A 14,729-nucleotide genomic window follows, 5' to 3' on the forward strand; every position below is an offset into this window, starting at 1 on the left:
AATTGGATAGGATAAAGTTGATTTCTTCAGAATGGAGGAAGTTACGGTGGGAGGCCTGAGAGGGGATAACATTTAATAGATTAAGTAGAATAGATAGGAATGTTGAGGTGTCCACACCAGGGGGACAGAGATCTAGGATTGTATAGAGGGGATGCAAGGGGAAATGTTTTCATACAAATGGTGCTCAAAGGGGTGGTAGAGTAGAATGCCTCGTAATATTAAGGTGGTACAGGACTTAAACTATGACTGTAGCCATCCAAGTCAGACTATTACCCACAGACTGAAATCCTGCTTTGGAAGATCCATTCCTGGTGCTATTACAACCTTTCACCCTATGTCCTGCTGAAACCGGAGAAAAGATTGTTAATCTTGACATTGTAAATTATAGTAATTTAGATTCTATTGCAAAGCATTGAGAACTAACATTTGCATATCTTGATTTGTGCTTCTTCTGCATGTATTTGCTGTTAATGATATGGTTATTATCTTTGGGTATTTGGGCTGCTCAATTGGCAGACAAACAATTGGAATATATTTACTGATGGGTTCATTGTAATACCAGTTGTATGCTTGCTGAAGTGTTGTTCACTTGTGAAAGTTCATCTCCTGGATATCAACCTTCTGATTGTCTTTTAATACTTTAAACGTGTGCCCATTACATGACTTTCACTATTTAAACTAAAGCTGTATTTGGATGTCTATATCATTTATCCTCTCTCATTACTCTAATATGATCACCTTGATGATGAAGTGCTTCCTTTCCAGGTTTCCTCATTTTAATCACCTGATGCTGGGGATCAGCCTGTAACACTAGTGCTTTAAATGTCCTACTGGATTTTCAATGGCTAGAACTTAGCACAAATTTTGATCTGGCCAGAGACTTGTACAGTTTGGTCATTGACTTCTCATTCCCTTCGCTTTGTTGCTCTTGCATTTGATGAACATGTTGAACAATGAGTTTCCCAGCTATTTCAACACAATTCACATACTTTTGTCCAGTTTTCCTTCCTACGTAGAATACTTTTTATTCAACTGCATTAGTTTTTAGTTGTCATTCTTTAGTTTGGTCATATTTTGTTTAACTCCTTTGGCAGTTTCTGGTTAGTCCAAATCAAGGACTTTACTTCATGGATGAACAAGTATCTGGAAATGCAGGTAATCAAACTCCACTTTGCTTTGTGAAGGAGTCAATATCTGAGGTATTTCTAATGATGATGCAAAGATTCTGTCAAAACCTTTCAGTTTACAGAAGACTAGGTTAACATTTGACTTGAATTAATGTCATACTGCCAAAAGCAAAATGAAAATAAACATAAACAACCAATTCATAGGCAGGTACATTCATTCATTTACAAAGGTGAAAGTGACTTAGCCAAGATTAAATTAGCTAAAAGGCTATTGGAGCTAATCTGTTTCCTCATCCATTAAGGCTTTTGGGTTTGGTTAAAAGTCATCATCAAAAGGATATAAAATGGAATCAAGTTTGAAGCCATTGTTGTGGGCTAACAACACCTTCAGGTGATTAACTCTGCACCAACTATTGCAGCTATCAACAGGGTCAGTAAAGCATCCAAATTCTACATGAGACATGGCCTGTCTCAAACACCAAAGCAGAGTTCAACATTTCATGACATACAAAAGCTACAGTCTACAACAGGACATTGGGTTTCTCTGGACAAAGGGTAAAGGATGTGCAGGATGTCCCAAAGTGTTGTAAAATTCTTCAGACCAACACATGAAGAGAGATCAAACAAGAAACATCAAGAACATTTCCAAAGTTCCATCCATAATACACAAGCACATCGAAGAAGCTTACAATTGCCACATGGTCAATTTGCCATACCACATACCACAGTTTATACATTTACTTCCATCCAAGTGATATACCTTGAAAGGAAGAGGCAACATGGACTGTATGCCAAGATTGACATTGGTGCAAGTGCTGAAAATGTGTTGCTGGAAAAGCGCAGCAGGTCAGGCAGCATCCAAGGAGCAGGAGAATCGACGTTTCGGGCATGAGCCCTTCTTCATTGATGCAAGTGCACAAACTATCCCTTTAAGCATCTTAAATAAGATGTACTCTGGAAACTGACATAGCATACTGTGTATGGATTGCATTATACTAATTGGTTACAATGAGTTTAACATCTTATGCCTTGGCATTATTCCAGTTTGAAAATCATTAAAGCTCCTCAGGATGGAATCTGAAACGTTTTACATTGTTGAAGCAGCTGGACTCCCGTTATTGGCCCACCAGCATGCACAATGATTCATTAACTTTAAAAAAATGCGTTGTAACAATAAGATTCTAGACTGTAACCCTAAGTGGATCCATGACCTACATGAACTTTACCAAGAGATGTTTTATGATATTGGCAACTTTAAAGACAATGTGGTGTTAACTATTACCGGACTGACCCAGAACATTAACTGCAACATTCACATTCAAGCCAAGCTCAAACAGAAATTGGATCGTATGATGCAAAATAGCATCATCCACAAAGATGAACATCATACTCCATTACTTGCATTTCAAAGAAAAGGCACAGTATATATTTACATCCTAGGACACTGAATATTGAATTAAAGAGATGTTTACAAAAGATTTTTATCCTGGAAGGGCTTAATCCCAGAGTTTCAGGAGTTAAACACTTTTCTAAACTTGATGCCAAGAATGAATATTAGTCGATCTGTTATTTCACAAAGTCACAAAAACTGATAACTTTAGAACAACTTTCAATTGATATTTTCCTCAGATTGCTATTTGGGTTAACCATCAACCAGGATGTGTTCCAACAAGATATGGATCTTATCATCTAGAATCTACCAGGTAGTCTCTCATCACACATGACATTGTAATCCTTAGAAGATCTAAACGCCAGCTTATAACAGGGGGAAGGAAACATTGTCTTGTTTTCAACAACAAAAAATATCAAAATCGACATGAACCAGATCTAGTCATGAAATGTTACTAGATGGGTCCTGCCAAATAGAAGATATACAGAAGATGCCTATATCATAAGACAAAGGTCCTTTAAAAACATGCATTGTTTTCTTCAGTCTTTTTATCTCTAAATTCTGCATCCAAAGTCTCTCCTGTTCAAGATATTCTCTATAAAAGTACACCATATATATGATAGGAAGATCACCAGTGTATTTTTCAATCTCTCAAAAATGCTTGATCATTCAGCAAGTATGTACAGTACTCAATATTATGATTCCTACAACTTTGGAAATAGGTGCATCCCAGAAAGGTCTTGGAGCATGTGAGTATTTGGTAGCAAGGTATTTCTTTACAATAGCTCAGGCAAACTACTCCAACTTTGAAGGAAAAACTCTTCTCTGATTTTTTGGAACACGAGGGTTTTACACATACTTATCGGCAAGCATTTAACTGTTCATACCAATCACAAACTGTTGGGTATAACCTGTTGAAAGTCATTCACAAGTATACCTCCATGATTACTTGTGAAGATTCAAAAGTATGATTTAAAAGTACAGTACAAACCAGTTTCCCAAATGATGATTTTCATTGGTCTTATTAGCTGACTTTCAAATTCCACAAAGTACAAAGAAATTATTTTAGAATTACAAGTGGATGTTACTGAATCTGAATTAGAAGGTACTCTCAACATCAATCTCAAAGTTTGGTCATAGCCAAGCAGAACAGATTTAACAAGCTGCATAGTTAATGACCAGTTGCAACAGTTCAAAAAAGATCATTAGCAGGTGGACCAATTGCATTCAACATGTCCCTAAGCAAGCATGTTCTTTTCACTTATGCAGAGAAGAATTGTGACTTTGCAGAAATGTAATTTTTGAAGACAAAGAAGTAATAATCCCACAACCTCCAGATCAGGACATGCTAGACCATAAAGGTCACATGGTTGCAGATTAAAACCAAGAGATGGGTGTATGAATCTATATTGGTCTGGCATCAATGAAAACATCTATGAACTGATCATGATTTGGAGATACCTGATGAAGAAGCAGCTCTCTGAGAGCAAGTGCTTCCAATTAAACCTGTTGGACTATAACCTGGTGCTGTGTGATTTTTAATTATGAACTGATCAGGTTGCAAGAGACATGTCAACTCCATTAACCTCAACAGTTGAGAGAATCTCTCTTACAGATTCTTTCCAAGTTGTGGTCCAAGATTATGATTGGTCTTCTACATGATTAAATACTGAATATAGACATCTTTATCAAATTCCATTGTGTATGACAAATCAAAGATGCTATCACTGACACACTGACCACTGTACTCAGTTTGTTGAGAAACACCAAATGTACTGTGTCCACAGTATATTAGTGTCCTTTCCAAGACATGACCACAAAATCCAAGCCAGTCAAGTTTAAAGTGATTTACCAAGAGTTTTGGGTAGCTATGTTCAATCTAAGTGCTATTTCTCGAGGCACTGGCTTACCCTTGCCAACAACTGTCCTGTTTGGAAGACAAATCCACATAGTTCTTCCCTCTCATACTCTCACCACCCAACCACGTCATAACACATTGTTGGTAAGAGGAGAAACAGCATGACTAACGAAAATGCAAACAGTTATCCCAACTCAAACCAGGACAAAGTTTAAGAGTTTGAGTTTGTCACACAAGCACACTGCTTCATGAAAAGAATCCACAATGTTATGTCCAGCCGAAATCATGTGACATTGTGACAAGCTTTGTTCGAGTCCTACAAAGAAATAAACAACAGATTCAAACTACATATAATCAAACATCTGTCACACAGGATGACAAATTAGATACTGAAAGTATTGCGTTAATACTAGACAACAACCACATGTCCAAGACTCAATACACATCCATCTGTGGCAAAAGATAACACACTGCAGATCAAAGCTACACTGCCAAGCCTTAACTACATAACGAAATCTAGCCCTAATGTTATATGCACACCAAAATGTTGTCTTGATGTGTAAAGACAATATACCTATATGCATTAGAATGGGTTCTATTATGTAAAGGAAAAAATATTTATTATTTTCACACAGATCCTGGACCAGACAAGCAATTAACCTATAAGATAGCATCATAATGTTGATGCTCCAGTATAAAGTTATCCACCTCACCTTCAGCAGTATTAGTAATAGTAGTAGCCTGCTTGCAATTACTGTATCTTTGCAGTATGTAGTCAGTAAGCACAACACAGACTATGTGTAGATCTCAAATCTTCCAATGGTGTAAACATTAATGCACTAATTAAACTCAAAAAGAAAGGTCTTTGTTGTATAAATTACAAGGGTTAGTTCTCAGACAATTATCATTATTGGCACTGACGTTTTACCAAGGTCACATCATCTGTGCATTCATTTACCACTTAATTCTCATAGCTTTAGTGATGGAGACCCTGCTAATTTTTAATAGCTATTTGATTTTTTTAATAAACATGAAACATGAAGTAAGCATTTTCTATGAAAATCAGGATGCTAATGCTCAAAGGATAGTAATCCAATGACTATCTTAACATTAGGCTGCCACATCAGATTTGAGAAATGTTACCTTAAGATGTTTTTAAAAAATGAAGGATTGACTTATATAAAAGTTAGAAGAGTGTGATCTTTATTTTGTTATCTGATGTCACACTTTAGCCCTTTGGGGAAAACAAAATAAATGTGTAGAAAATACAGAGAATTACTCATATATACACTTCAAAAAAATAGAATACATCTTCATATCTAACTCCAAGAACTTGTCATCTTCTTATACAGTGTATTGACTTTAAATGACTGGTGGCTATTTCATCTTTGGTTAAGCATTGGTGAGAATGATAATTTATCTGCCTTGTTCAAACAGCATGCCAGATTGGTGCCTGCTGTTCACAGGCTTCAGATATGCATACTGCCAAAACATAGCACCATTTTCACAAAACTGTATTAGACAATGGCAGATTTCAAACATTTGCATCCCGGTGGTCCTGACCTATACTTGGGTGGATTAAAAAAATACTTGAAGTGCTTTTAGTATGGATATGCAGACACTGCTATATAAACTATGAAAGTAGTCTGATATTCAATAGTTCCATCCACACTGTAGGATGATGCTCGTACTTTCATCCTATATGTCTGTGGCTCTCGTAATGGTCTGATTGTAAATACAACCCCTTTCAAGTTCTCATCACGAATGGCGAAGGGTATCAGTGGATCCTCATCAACCATGTAGAAGATTGTTCTGGGATGCATCACTCCATCATGAGTGTAAGCCACAAGGCGGATAAGATCCTGGTTTGCAGAAATACCAAATGGAAGAGCAACAAGCTTATACTCCAAGGCATATGGACTTAGAGCACATTCAAGGTCATTGGGTGGACAATCCTTCAGACAAAATCTACAAAACAAAAATCAATTTCAATTCAAAAGCTCAAAGTAGGTACAGGATAAAGGAAGATTTTTGACTCATTCTACTATATCCAATCAGAAAGACCATACATTTTCTCAATTTATTGCAAGGATCTTGCATTGACCACCCTCCCCATTACACATGTTGATCTCTCTTTGTGAAAATAACTTCCTCATATCTGAATGTTTGCATATATTTAAATCCCAAAATATTTACTTTAACAGACTGGCTACAAGTTTAGAATATTGTTTATGTGGAGATCCGATGAGGGCAATACTTGCTAATTGACATTTGTTCATTGCAGTGTTAATCAGAGAAAACACGTTGAAATTAAGGGAAGCTGATTGAAACCAGGCAGTCATTCAGCAGGACAGGAAGAAGTCCTATTATTGCTAAACCAATGAGATTCATGGAAATACATGAATCAACCAGTTAACCATAAATTAAAAACCAATCTGCAACTTGAATATGATTGTTCACAGCTCTTAAAATGAAAATTCTTACATATCAGGGCTCAAGGGAGAAGATTGAAGATGTGCATTGACAAGGAGAGTCCCCATGAAATCAAGCAGGAAGATTTTAATTAATGATCACACTTAACTATCTGCAGTCACCTCAGAGTGACCATCCTTGAACCACGAGTAACCACGAGTTAATTGAAATAGTTTGGTTTAACATTCTCAGTAATGGTGCCGTGTTTAATGTGAAATTGTGTCAATCATAACTCTTGGTCTCTGAACTTAAGATGTAACATAACCTACAGGGGACAGTACTTGTAATTTTTTAAGGTAGAATGGAGTACCGTAAGGAACATTAACACCAAACCTGCAATAGATCCAGAATGTGATCCTTTGTCTCTGGATTAACTTGTTTTACAAATTTTTAGCTCACATCATGTAAACACTTAAAATAATGTTTTAACACCACCCAGATGGATAAGCCAATTATAAAAATAGTAAATCAAAGGAAATAAAATACAACTCACCTACTTGGCTTCTAAAATTATAAATTACTGTCTATTTGTAGACAACTCTATCTTTATTCCTTCAATTCAAGGAGCAAAACTGGAAGTATTTTCTGCTTAATGCAGGATTTTGCTGAAGAATTGAACCTATTTGGATTTCTGAATACTGTATATAATTGTGTAAAAGTCAAAAGTTTTGAACTATTTTTAAAGGCTAAATTTATGGTGTCAGCTATCACATGAATACTACTTTTGAGAGTCTGAAATTCATGCACAATGAATTACAGTAATTCCATGAGTGCTACAGGGGAACTGAGCTGCACACAAAGGGAGGCTGTCAGCTGACTCTGACCTGATGCATCTTAAAATTTTGCACTAAATTCTTCAATTTCCTTCCATTTTCTCTCATCTACTGTTGTTTTAGTTTATTAAACTAATATTATAACTTTTTTTATCAGAAATAAAAGCTTATCAGACATTTGGCTGTCATACAGTCTCATTGATTATTGTAGCTGTGGGAAATAATCAACAGCTGCAAGGTAATTATAGTGAAGTAAATAGGTCTACCTTATATAGGAAATGATTGTGTGATAAACTTTGTATCACACTAATTATAATTACAATGCTCATTTGATAATGAACTTAAGAAATCCATACCCTAATTAGTGCGAATTGAACATTAAAACACAATAGCATGAGAAAAAAAAATCATTTCCTCATCGTAACATTTACGTACAGGAATAATATCTTCACTCTCAAATGTTGATCTGTTGTCTGTGAAGAACTAGGGTCGACCTTTACATAAGATATATGTGGAAAATTTCAGATTTTTTTGGCTAAAAATAGGGATTGACTTTGACAAGAGATTGACTTTTACTCAAGTATATATGGTATAATGTTTTTACTTACTCTCATTTAATCAGATTAGCAGCGTTAAATGTAGACAGAAAAATACTATTGTGAAATAATTGTTTGTAATAAATGTCATTGTGCAAGCACTGCTTTAATAATTTAGAAATTTGTCACTCTAAGTGTCATAAATCAAATAAGGAATACAGTGGGAAATAATGTTGTGAACTGGCAATCTCTGGATCAGGGAGAAATCTGTGCATTAAACAGGGAAAATGAAAAATAACCTTAGAATTAGAACTGAGTTAGTGGTATTGGTAAAACTTACCCAGTGACTGGATCCCGTTGGTATTTGGGTGGACAAGGAGTGTCTATGCACTGGTAGCTGCCTCTCATGTTAAAGCACATGTGGTTTGCTCCACAGTGAATGTTTTGCTCCAGACACTCATCAATATCTAGACAGTACATATAAAGACAAAATAAATATTATTCTATAATAAAAATAAAGTATTGCAAAAGCAAGTTTATTTTAAATTGCTATCCAAGATGTTCTACTTATTCACAGTACAGTACTCTATTGGAATAGGTTTTTACCAATACACTCAAATGGATATATCTCTAACAGTCTTTTAATGATGGGTATGAGAATCATGTTATTGCTATGCAGCACTCGGGTGCATAATTCACTTACATAACCAACAAGATTGACCTGCCTAAGATTTAAAGAAACATTAATTTTGCTTTGGTTATTTCAAAGAGTGATTGTCCAATACAACCACCTGGTAAAGCATTTGAGTGGGCAAATCACAAGGTTCTGACCAACGTTTGATGAACAAGTCCCACCAACACAAAAGTTGGAATGCTGCAAAAAAGCAAAATACTGCAGATACTAGAAACTGAAATAAAAAAACAAAAATACTGGAAATGCTCAGCAGGTTGGATTGAATTTGTGACTAAAGAAAATGATCAACATTTTCTTATCAGGACTTACTGCTCACTATTTCTAACTTTTTCTGTTTTAATTTGAGATGCTTCAGTTCATCTGAGCAGATACTGGTAAAGGTTGGATGGACACAAAACTTGGTCACAGCTATGTTCCAGTAGAAAAGGACATGCTTGTATTCAATAACTCAAGGATAGTTGTGAGCTAATGTTTGATATCATCTTTATAGTTGAACTGGGATGCTTGCTGTCAAGTGCAGGTTTACACATCAAGTCAGTCCAAGTGGCTGTAATACATGTGAATGAACAGTAAATACAGTACATTTGACCCTTTAAGCCTCTTCTGCCGTTTAAAAAATTGTGGCTGATCTGTTTGTGTTCCAAATTCCCCATTCCCATCTTCCCTAGTAATCGTTGATTTCCTTGCCAAATCAGAGTCCATCTACCTCTCACTTTAAAATATTCAAGTAGCACTGCCCCTACTGCCACCACCTTCTAAGATAGAGAGTTTAAAGTCACACAACCCTCAGAGAATTTCCCTTCCGTTTTAAAAGGGTGACCGCTAATTTTAAAGCAATGTTCCTCGGTTCTGGGATGTCACACATCCTTTCCCTATCCACTTTGTCAAGGCTAATCAGGATGTTACAAACTTAAATCCGATCATCCCTCACTCTTCAAAGCTCCACTGAAAACAAACTCGGATTGTTCAAACTTTCCTCATGAGACAACCTACTCATTCCAGCTATCAATCTAGTAAACCTTGTCTGATCTGTCGTCAGCACATTCACATCCTTCATTAAATAAGAGACTAAAATTGTACACTGTATTCAAGATGAGGTTCACCAACACATGGTATAATTGAAGTATTACCTCCTTACTTTTATGTTCAATTCTTCCTTATAAAGGATAGCGTAGTTAATCTTAATCACTAATGCTCACAGATTAACTTTGTGATTCATTCACCAGAATATCTGGATTCCTCTGCACCTTGGAGTTCTGTATTTAGATAATACTTTGCTGTCTTATTCTTTCTGCCAAAATGAGAAACTTCACATTGTCTCGTATTACATTCCATCTGTCAGAATTTTGACCATTCAGATAATCCATCTATATCTGTCTTTATCCTTGTTATGTCATCTTCACAATATTCTTTCCCACCTATCTTTGTGTCATGTGCAAAGTCACAACGCCTTTGTTCCCTCATCTAAGTAGTTAACATGAGGCATAAAAGTTAGCATCCGATGGATCTCCTTGTCTCACATCCTGCCAATCTTATTTAAAAAAGACCCATTTATGCATACTCTGTTTACTGACAGCCAGCAATTTTCTATTCGTGTTCATATATTACTGCACACCTTGAGTTCCTACTTTACACAATTACTTTTCCTGTTGCACCTTGTCAAATGCCTTCTGGCAATCCAAGAATAGTGTATCAATGATCTCCCCCTTATCCACAGCTTTTAAATGGGGGGGGGGGGGGACCACTTCCCCTGGACTGTACTACCCATGGAAGAATCAGAACAAAGAACAATACAATACAGGAACAGGTCCTTCATCCCTCCAAGCCTATGCTGACATACTTTGCCCTTTCATACTAAAACTGTCTTTACTTACAGGATCCAGATCCTTCTATTCCCTTGCTAGTCATGTTTTTATCCAGGTGTTTCTTAAATGCTGCTATTGTGTCTGCTTCCATCACCCTCTCTGGCAGCACATTCCAAACACTCAACACCTATTGTATGAAAAACCTGCCTTGCATATCTCTTAAATTTTACCCCCACCCTGAACCTGAGTCCCGTAGTATTAGCGCAGAAAAAGATTAAAATAATTCGTTAAAAAAAAGGGAAAAATGCACGTCTATGTTCTAAAATTCACTGTATGAAGTAAATAAATTCACGTAATTGTCACTACATTTAAAATCCTGAGGTCAATCAGAGAGCTGAAATTTTGAAACCTTCAAATTCTAAGTCATTTGACTAATTTGCAATTCTCACCAATTACTCGAGATGTGCCTTGGATGCAAGCCTAATTCAATATTGTTTATTTAAATTTCTGCAAATATTCATTAATAGCACAGAAATAAGCTACATATTTGAACAAGTCCATTCAAATGTTTATGATCTAGATGAGCTTCTTCCCACACTATTCTTCTCTCTCGTTTGCCCATGTGGATCTATGCTATTTGCCTTATATACTTTATTTGTTGACACTACCACCACACCAATGTCTTCTACAACAGCTAACTATACACCTGAATAGTTACACACACTGCCCATTAATGACACCACCCTGTCTTGTTAATATTTTTGCAAGTTTTTCTCATTCACCCTATTTTTCTAAACAACCTGTTCAGAGATGTTATAACACACTTGTGTGCAATTCTGGTCTCCCTCCTATCGGAAAGATGTTGTGAAACTTGAAAGGGTTCAGAAAAGATTTACAAGGATGTTGCAAGGGTTGGAGGGTTGAGCTATAGGGAGGGGCTGAATAGACTGGGGCTGTTTTCCCTGGAGTGTCAGAGGCTGAGGGGTGATCTTATAGAGGTTTATAAAATCATGAGGGGCATGGATAGGGTAAATAGACAAGGTGGGAAGTCCAGAACTAGAGGGCATAGGTTTAGGATGACAGGCGAAAGATTTAAGAGGGACCTAAGGGTCAACATTTTCACACAGAAGGTGGTGCGTGAATGGAATGAGCTGCCAGAGGAAGTGGTGGAGGCTGAATGGGTATACGAATAGGAGGAGTTTAGAGAGATAGGAGCCAATCTAGATTGGGTTGTGATATCTGGTCAGCATGGCCGAGTTGGACTGAAGGGTCTGCTTCCCTGCTGTACATCTCTATGACTCTGTGACCTCTGGAATAGGTGGACTTGAACCCAACCCTCCTGGCCCTGGGGTAAGGACAATACCTCTGCGCCACAAGAAAGTACTATTCTTTCATTGAGTTTCATGTTTTAATTGCATTCTGGATTGAGGTTTACCTTTATTGGATTTTTACAGGCTCTTTTACATCAAAAGTTCCTAGTTCTGTTCTCACTTGCAAGTGGAAAAAATCTTTCCTACTTTTACTCTAAAACCTTCTTTAATTTTAGAAGATCTATTTGGTCACTTCTCAGACTTCTCTCTTCAATAAACATAGATCTGATTTGATTTATTATTGTCACGTATACCAAGATTAAGAGAAAAGTATTGTTTTGGTGCTAACCAGACAAATCATACCTTACACAAGTACACAGTGCAGAATATAGTGTTACAGCTACAGAGAAGGTACAGAGAAAGATCAACTTTTCATTCATAAGTTTGATAACTGTGGGGAAGAAACTGTTCTTAAATCTGTTGGTATATGTTTTTAAACTTTTGTATTTGCTGCCTGATGGAAGAGGGTGAAGGAGAATATAACCGGGCTGGTAGTGGTCTTTGATTATGTTGTCTGCTTTTGCAAGGCAGCAGGAAATGTAGATGGAGTCAATGGAAGGCAGGCTGGTTTTCCTGATGCACTGGGTTGCATTCACAACTCTGTAATATCTTGTGTTCTTCAGCATGGCAGTTGCTATACCAAGCTGTGATGCATCTATAAAAATTGGTAAGTGTCATTGTGAACATGCCAAATTTCCTTAGCCTTCTGAGGAAGTAGAGGAGTTAGTGAGCTTTCTTGACTGTAGTATCAGCATGAGTGGACCAGGATAAATTGGCGGTATTTAATCTCAATAACTTTGACGCTCTTGACCACTTCCACCTCAGCACCACTGACACAGACAGGGGCATGTCCTCCACTCCACTTCCTGAAGTTGATGACCAGGTCCTTAATTTTCATGACATTGAGAGAGAGAGATTGTTGTCTTTAAACCACTAAGCTGTCTATCTCCTTCCTGTGCTTGGTCTTGTCATTTAGATCCAACCCAATACGGTGATGTCATCAGCAACAGGTAGTTTTTCTACAATGTGATGGTTGTGTTCTTATGCAACCTCATATTATGGAAAAATTGTGCTTTAGAAACAGCCCTTAAAACGTTGACAATGCAATCACGTTACAGCTACCAAACATTTAAAAAGTTTGCACTTTGGAAACAGTGTCCCCACTTCGGCAATCGCATTATAGCAGAGTGACCTGAAATTGCTGGGCACCAGTGTTGAGGATTATTGATAGGATGTTTTGTCACCTGTCCTTACTGAAAGCGATCTGTGAGTGAAGAAGTTGAGGTTCTAGTTGCAGAGGCAGTAGCAGTCTTGGGTCCTGGAGTCTGGAGATGGGTTTTGTTGGGGTGATGGTGTTGAAGGCAGAGATAAAGTCAATAAACAGGAGTAGGTGTCCTTGCTATCCAGATTAGATTCCTACAGTATGGAAACAGGCTCTTCAGCCCAACAATTCCACACCAACCCTTTGAAGATTAACCCACCCAGACCCATTCCCCTACCCTGTATTTACTCCTGACTAATTCACCTAACACGATGGGCTATTGTGCCGCCCCAAGATGTTCCAGGGAATGAGTGTAGCATCAGAGACATGGCATCTGCCATTGACCTTTTGTGATAGTAGGTGAATTGTAGCAGATCAAGGCAATCTGGGAGGCTGGAGTTGATGTGAACCATGACTAATCTCTCGAAGCATTTCATGATTATGTTACAGCCCCGGGCGGTAATCATTGAGTCACGTTGCCTGACTTTTCTTTGGCACTGGGATAATGGTGGTCTCATTGTAGTAAGGAGAGGTTAAAGATGTCAACAAATACTCCTGCCAACTGGTCTGCACAGGATCTGAGTACATGGTCACGGTCTCTAGCTGGGCCCAGTTGCTTATCCTGAAGGCAGCCAATTTGATGTCTGTGGTGGTGATTGTGGATACAGGTGCACCCAAGGCTGCCAGGGAAGGCGACATCATTTCACTGACCTTCTGTTCAAAACACGCATTGAATGAATTGAGCTCATTATGGAGGAATGCAACGTGATCAGCATTGGATTTTGCTTTGTAACCTGTTATATCACGTAAGCCAAGATTCCCATTTTTGTTAAATAGGTATAGCTTCTCAATTCTGGTATATTCTAAAATAACTTTCTTTACCATCTCCATATTCTTTTTATAACTGTTCACACTTTTCCAAATATGGTCCAACCAAAGTTTTTACAGGTTTAACATAGCTTAATTCTATAAATAAATATCAGTCCTTTCTTTGCTCTTTTAATCACCTTTATTAATCTGTGTCACTATGTTGAACAATTTGTGTAATTTTTCTCTGAGATCCCATTGTTTCTTATCCCATGAGGAATGAGTGAATCAGCAGATACTTATACGCTGCATCAGTTTTTATTGTTTGTTGACATAGAAAATATTTCCAAAGCTTTTAAATTCAAGCTAAGCAAGCACAACAAAGGCACTGAGAATTCAGTTACCCAGAAAGAGTTTGGAATACAGTTGAGAACTTGAATGGAGTTAAGATCAGGTATGCTGAAAGAATCATTTGTCGAATCATTTCATTTCTGTAATGAACTGGCATAGAGCAATTTCACCTCCTTATTTTTGAAGCAGTATGTGTGGCCTTTGTATTCTTCCAACTAAAATGTAGTACTACACACTTATCTATGACAAAGTTTATTGACTATTGTATTTCTATTCTGATGTTTT

The 14,729-nt window shown here is 37.2% G+C and overlaps 1 protein-coding gene across 3 annotated transcripts in view; it reads right to left on the bottom strand.

The window, feature by feature from the left end:
• Positions 1–5,550: 5,550 nt before the first annotated feature.
• Positions 5,551–14,729, bottom strand: part of hmcn1 (hemicentin 1) — a 597,300-nt gene continuing 588,121 nt past the window's right edge. For all 3 annotated transcript variants that reach the window (XM_072573640.1, XM_072573638.1, XM_072573641.1), the window contains 2 exons: positions 8,497–8,623; positions 5,551–6,343 (listed from right to left, as the gene is read on the bottom strand). In XM_072573640.1, coding sequence (XP_072429741.1) covers positions 5,977–6,343; positions 8,497–8,623 — 494 coding nt within the window. In that variant the 3' untranslated portion in view covers positions 5,551–5,976. The remainder of the gene's footprint in view (positions 6,344–8,496; positions 8,624–14,729) is intronic.

Source organism: Chiloscyllium punctatum, chromosome 7 (genome assembly GCF_047496795.1).
Source record: "Chiloscyllium punctatum isolate Juve2018m chromosome 7, sChiPun1.3, whole genome shotgun sequence".
Taxonomy (NCBI): Eukaryota; Metazoa; Chordata; class Chondrichthyes; order Orectolobiformes; family Hemiscylliidae; genus Chiloscyllium; species Chiloscyllium punctatum.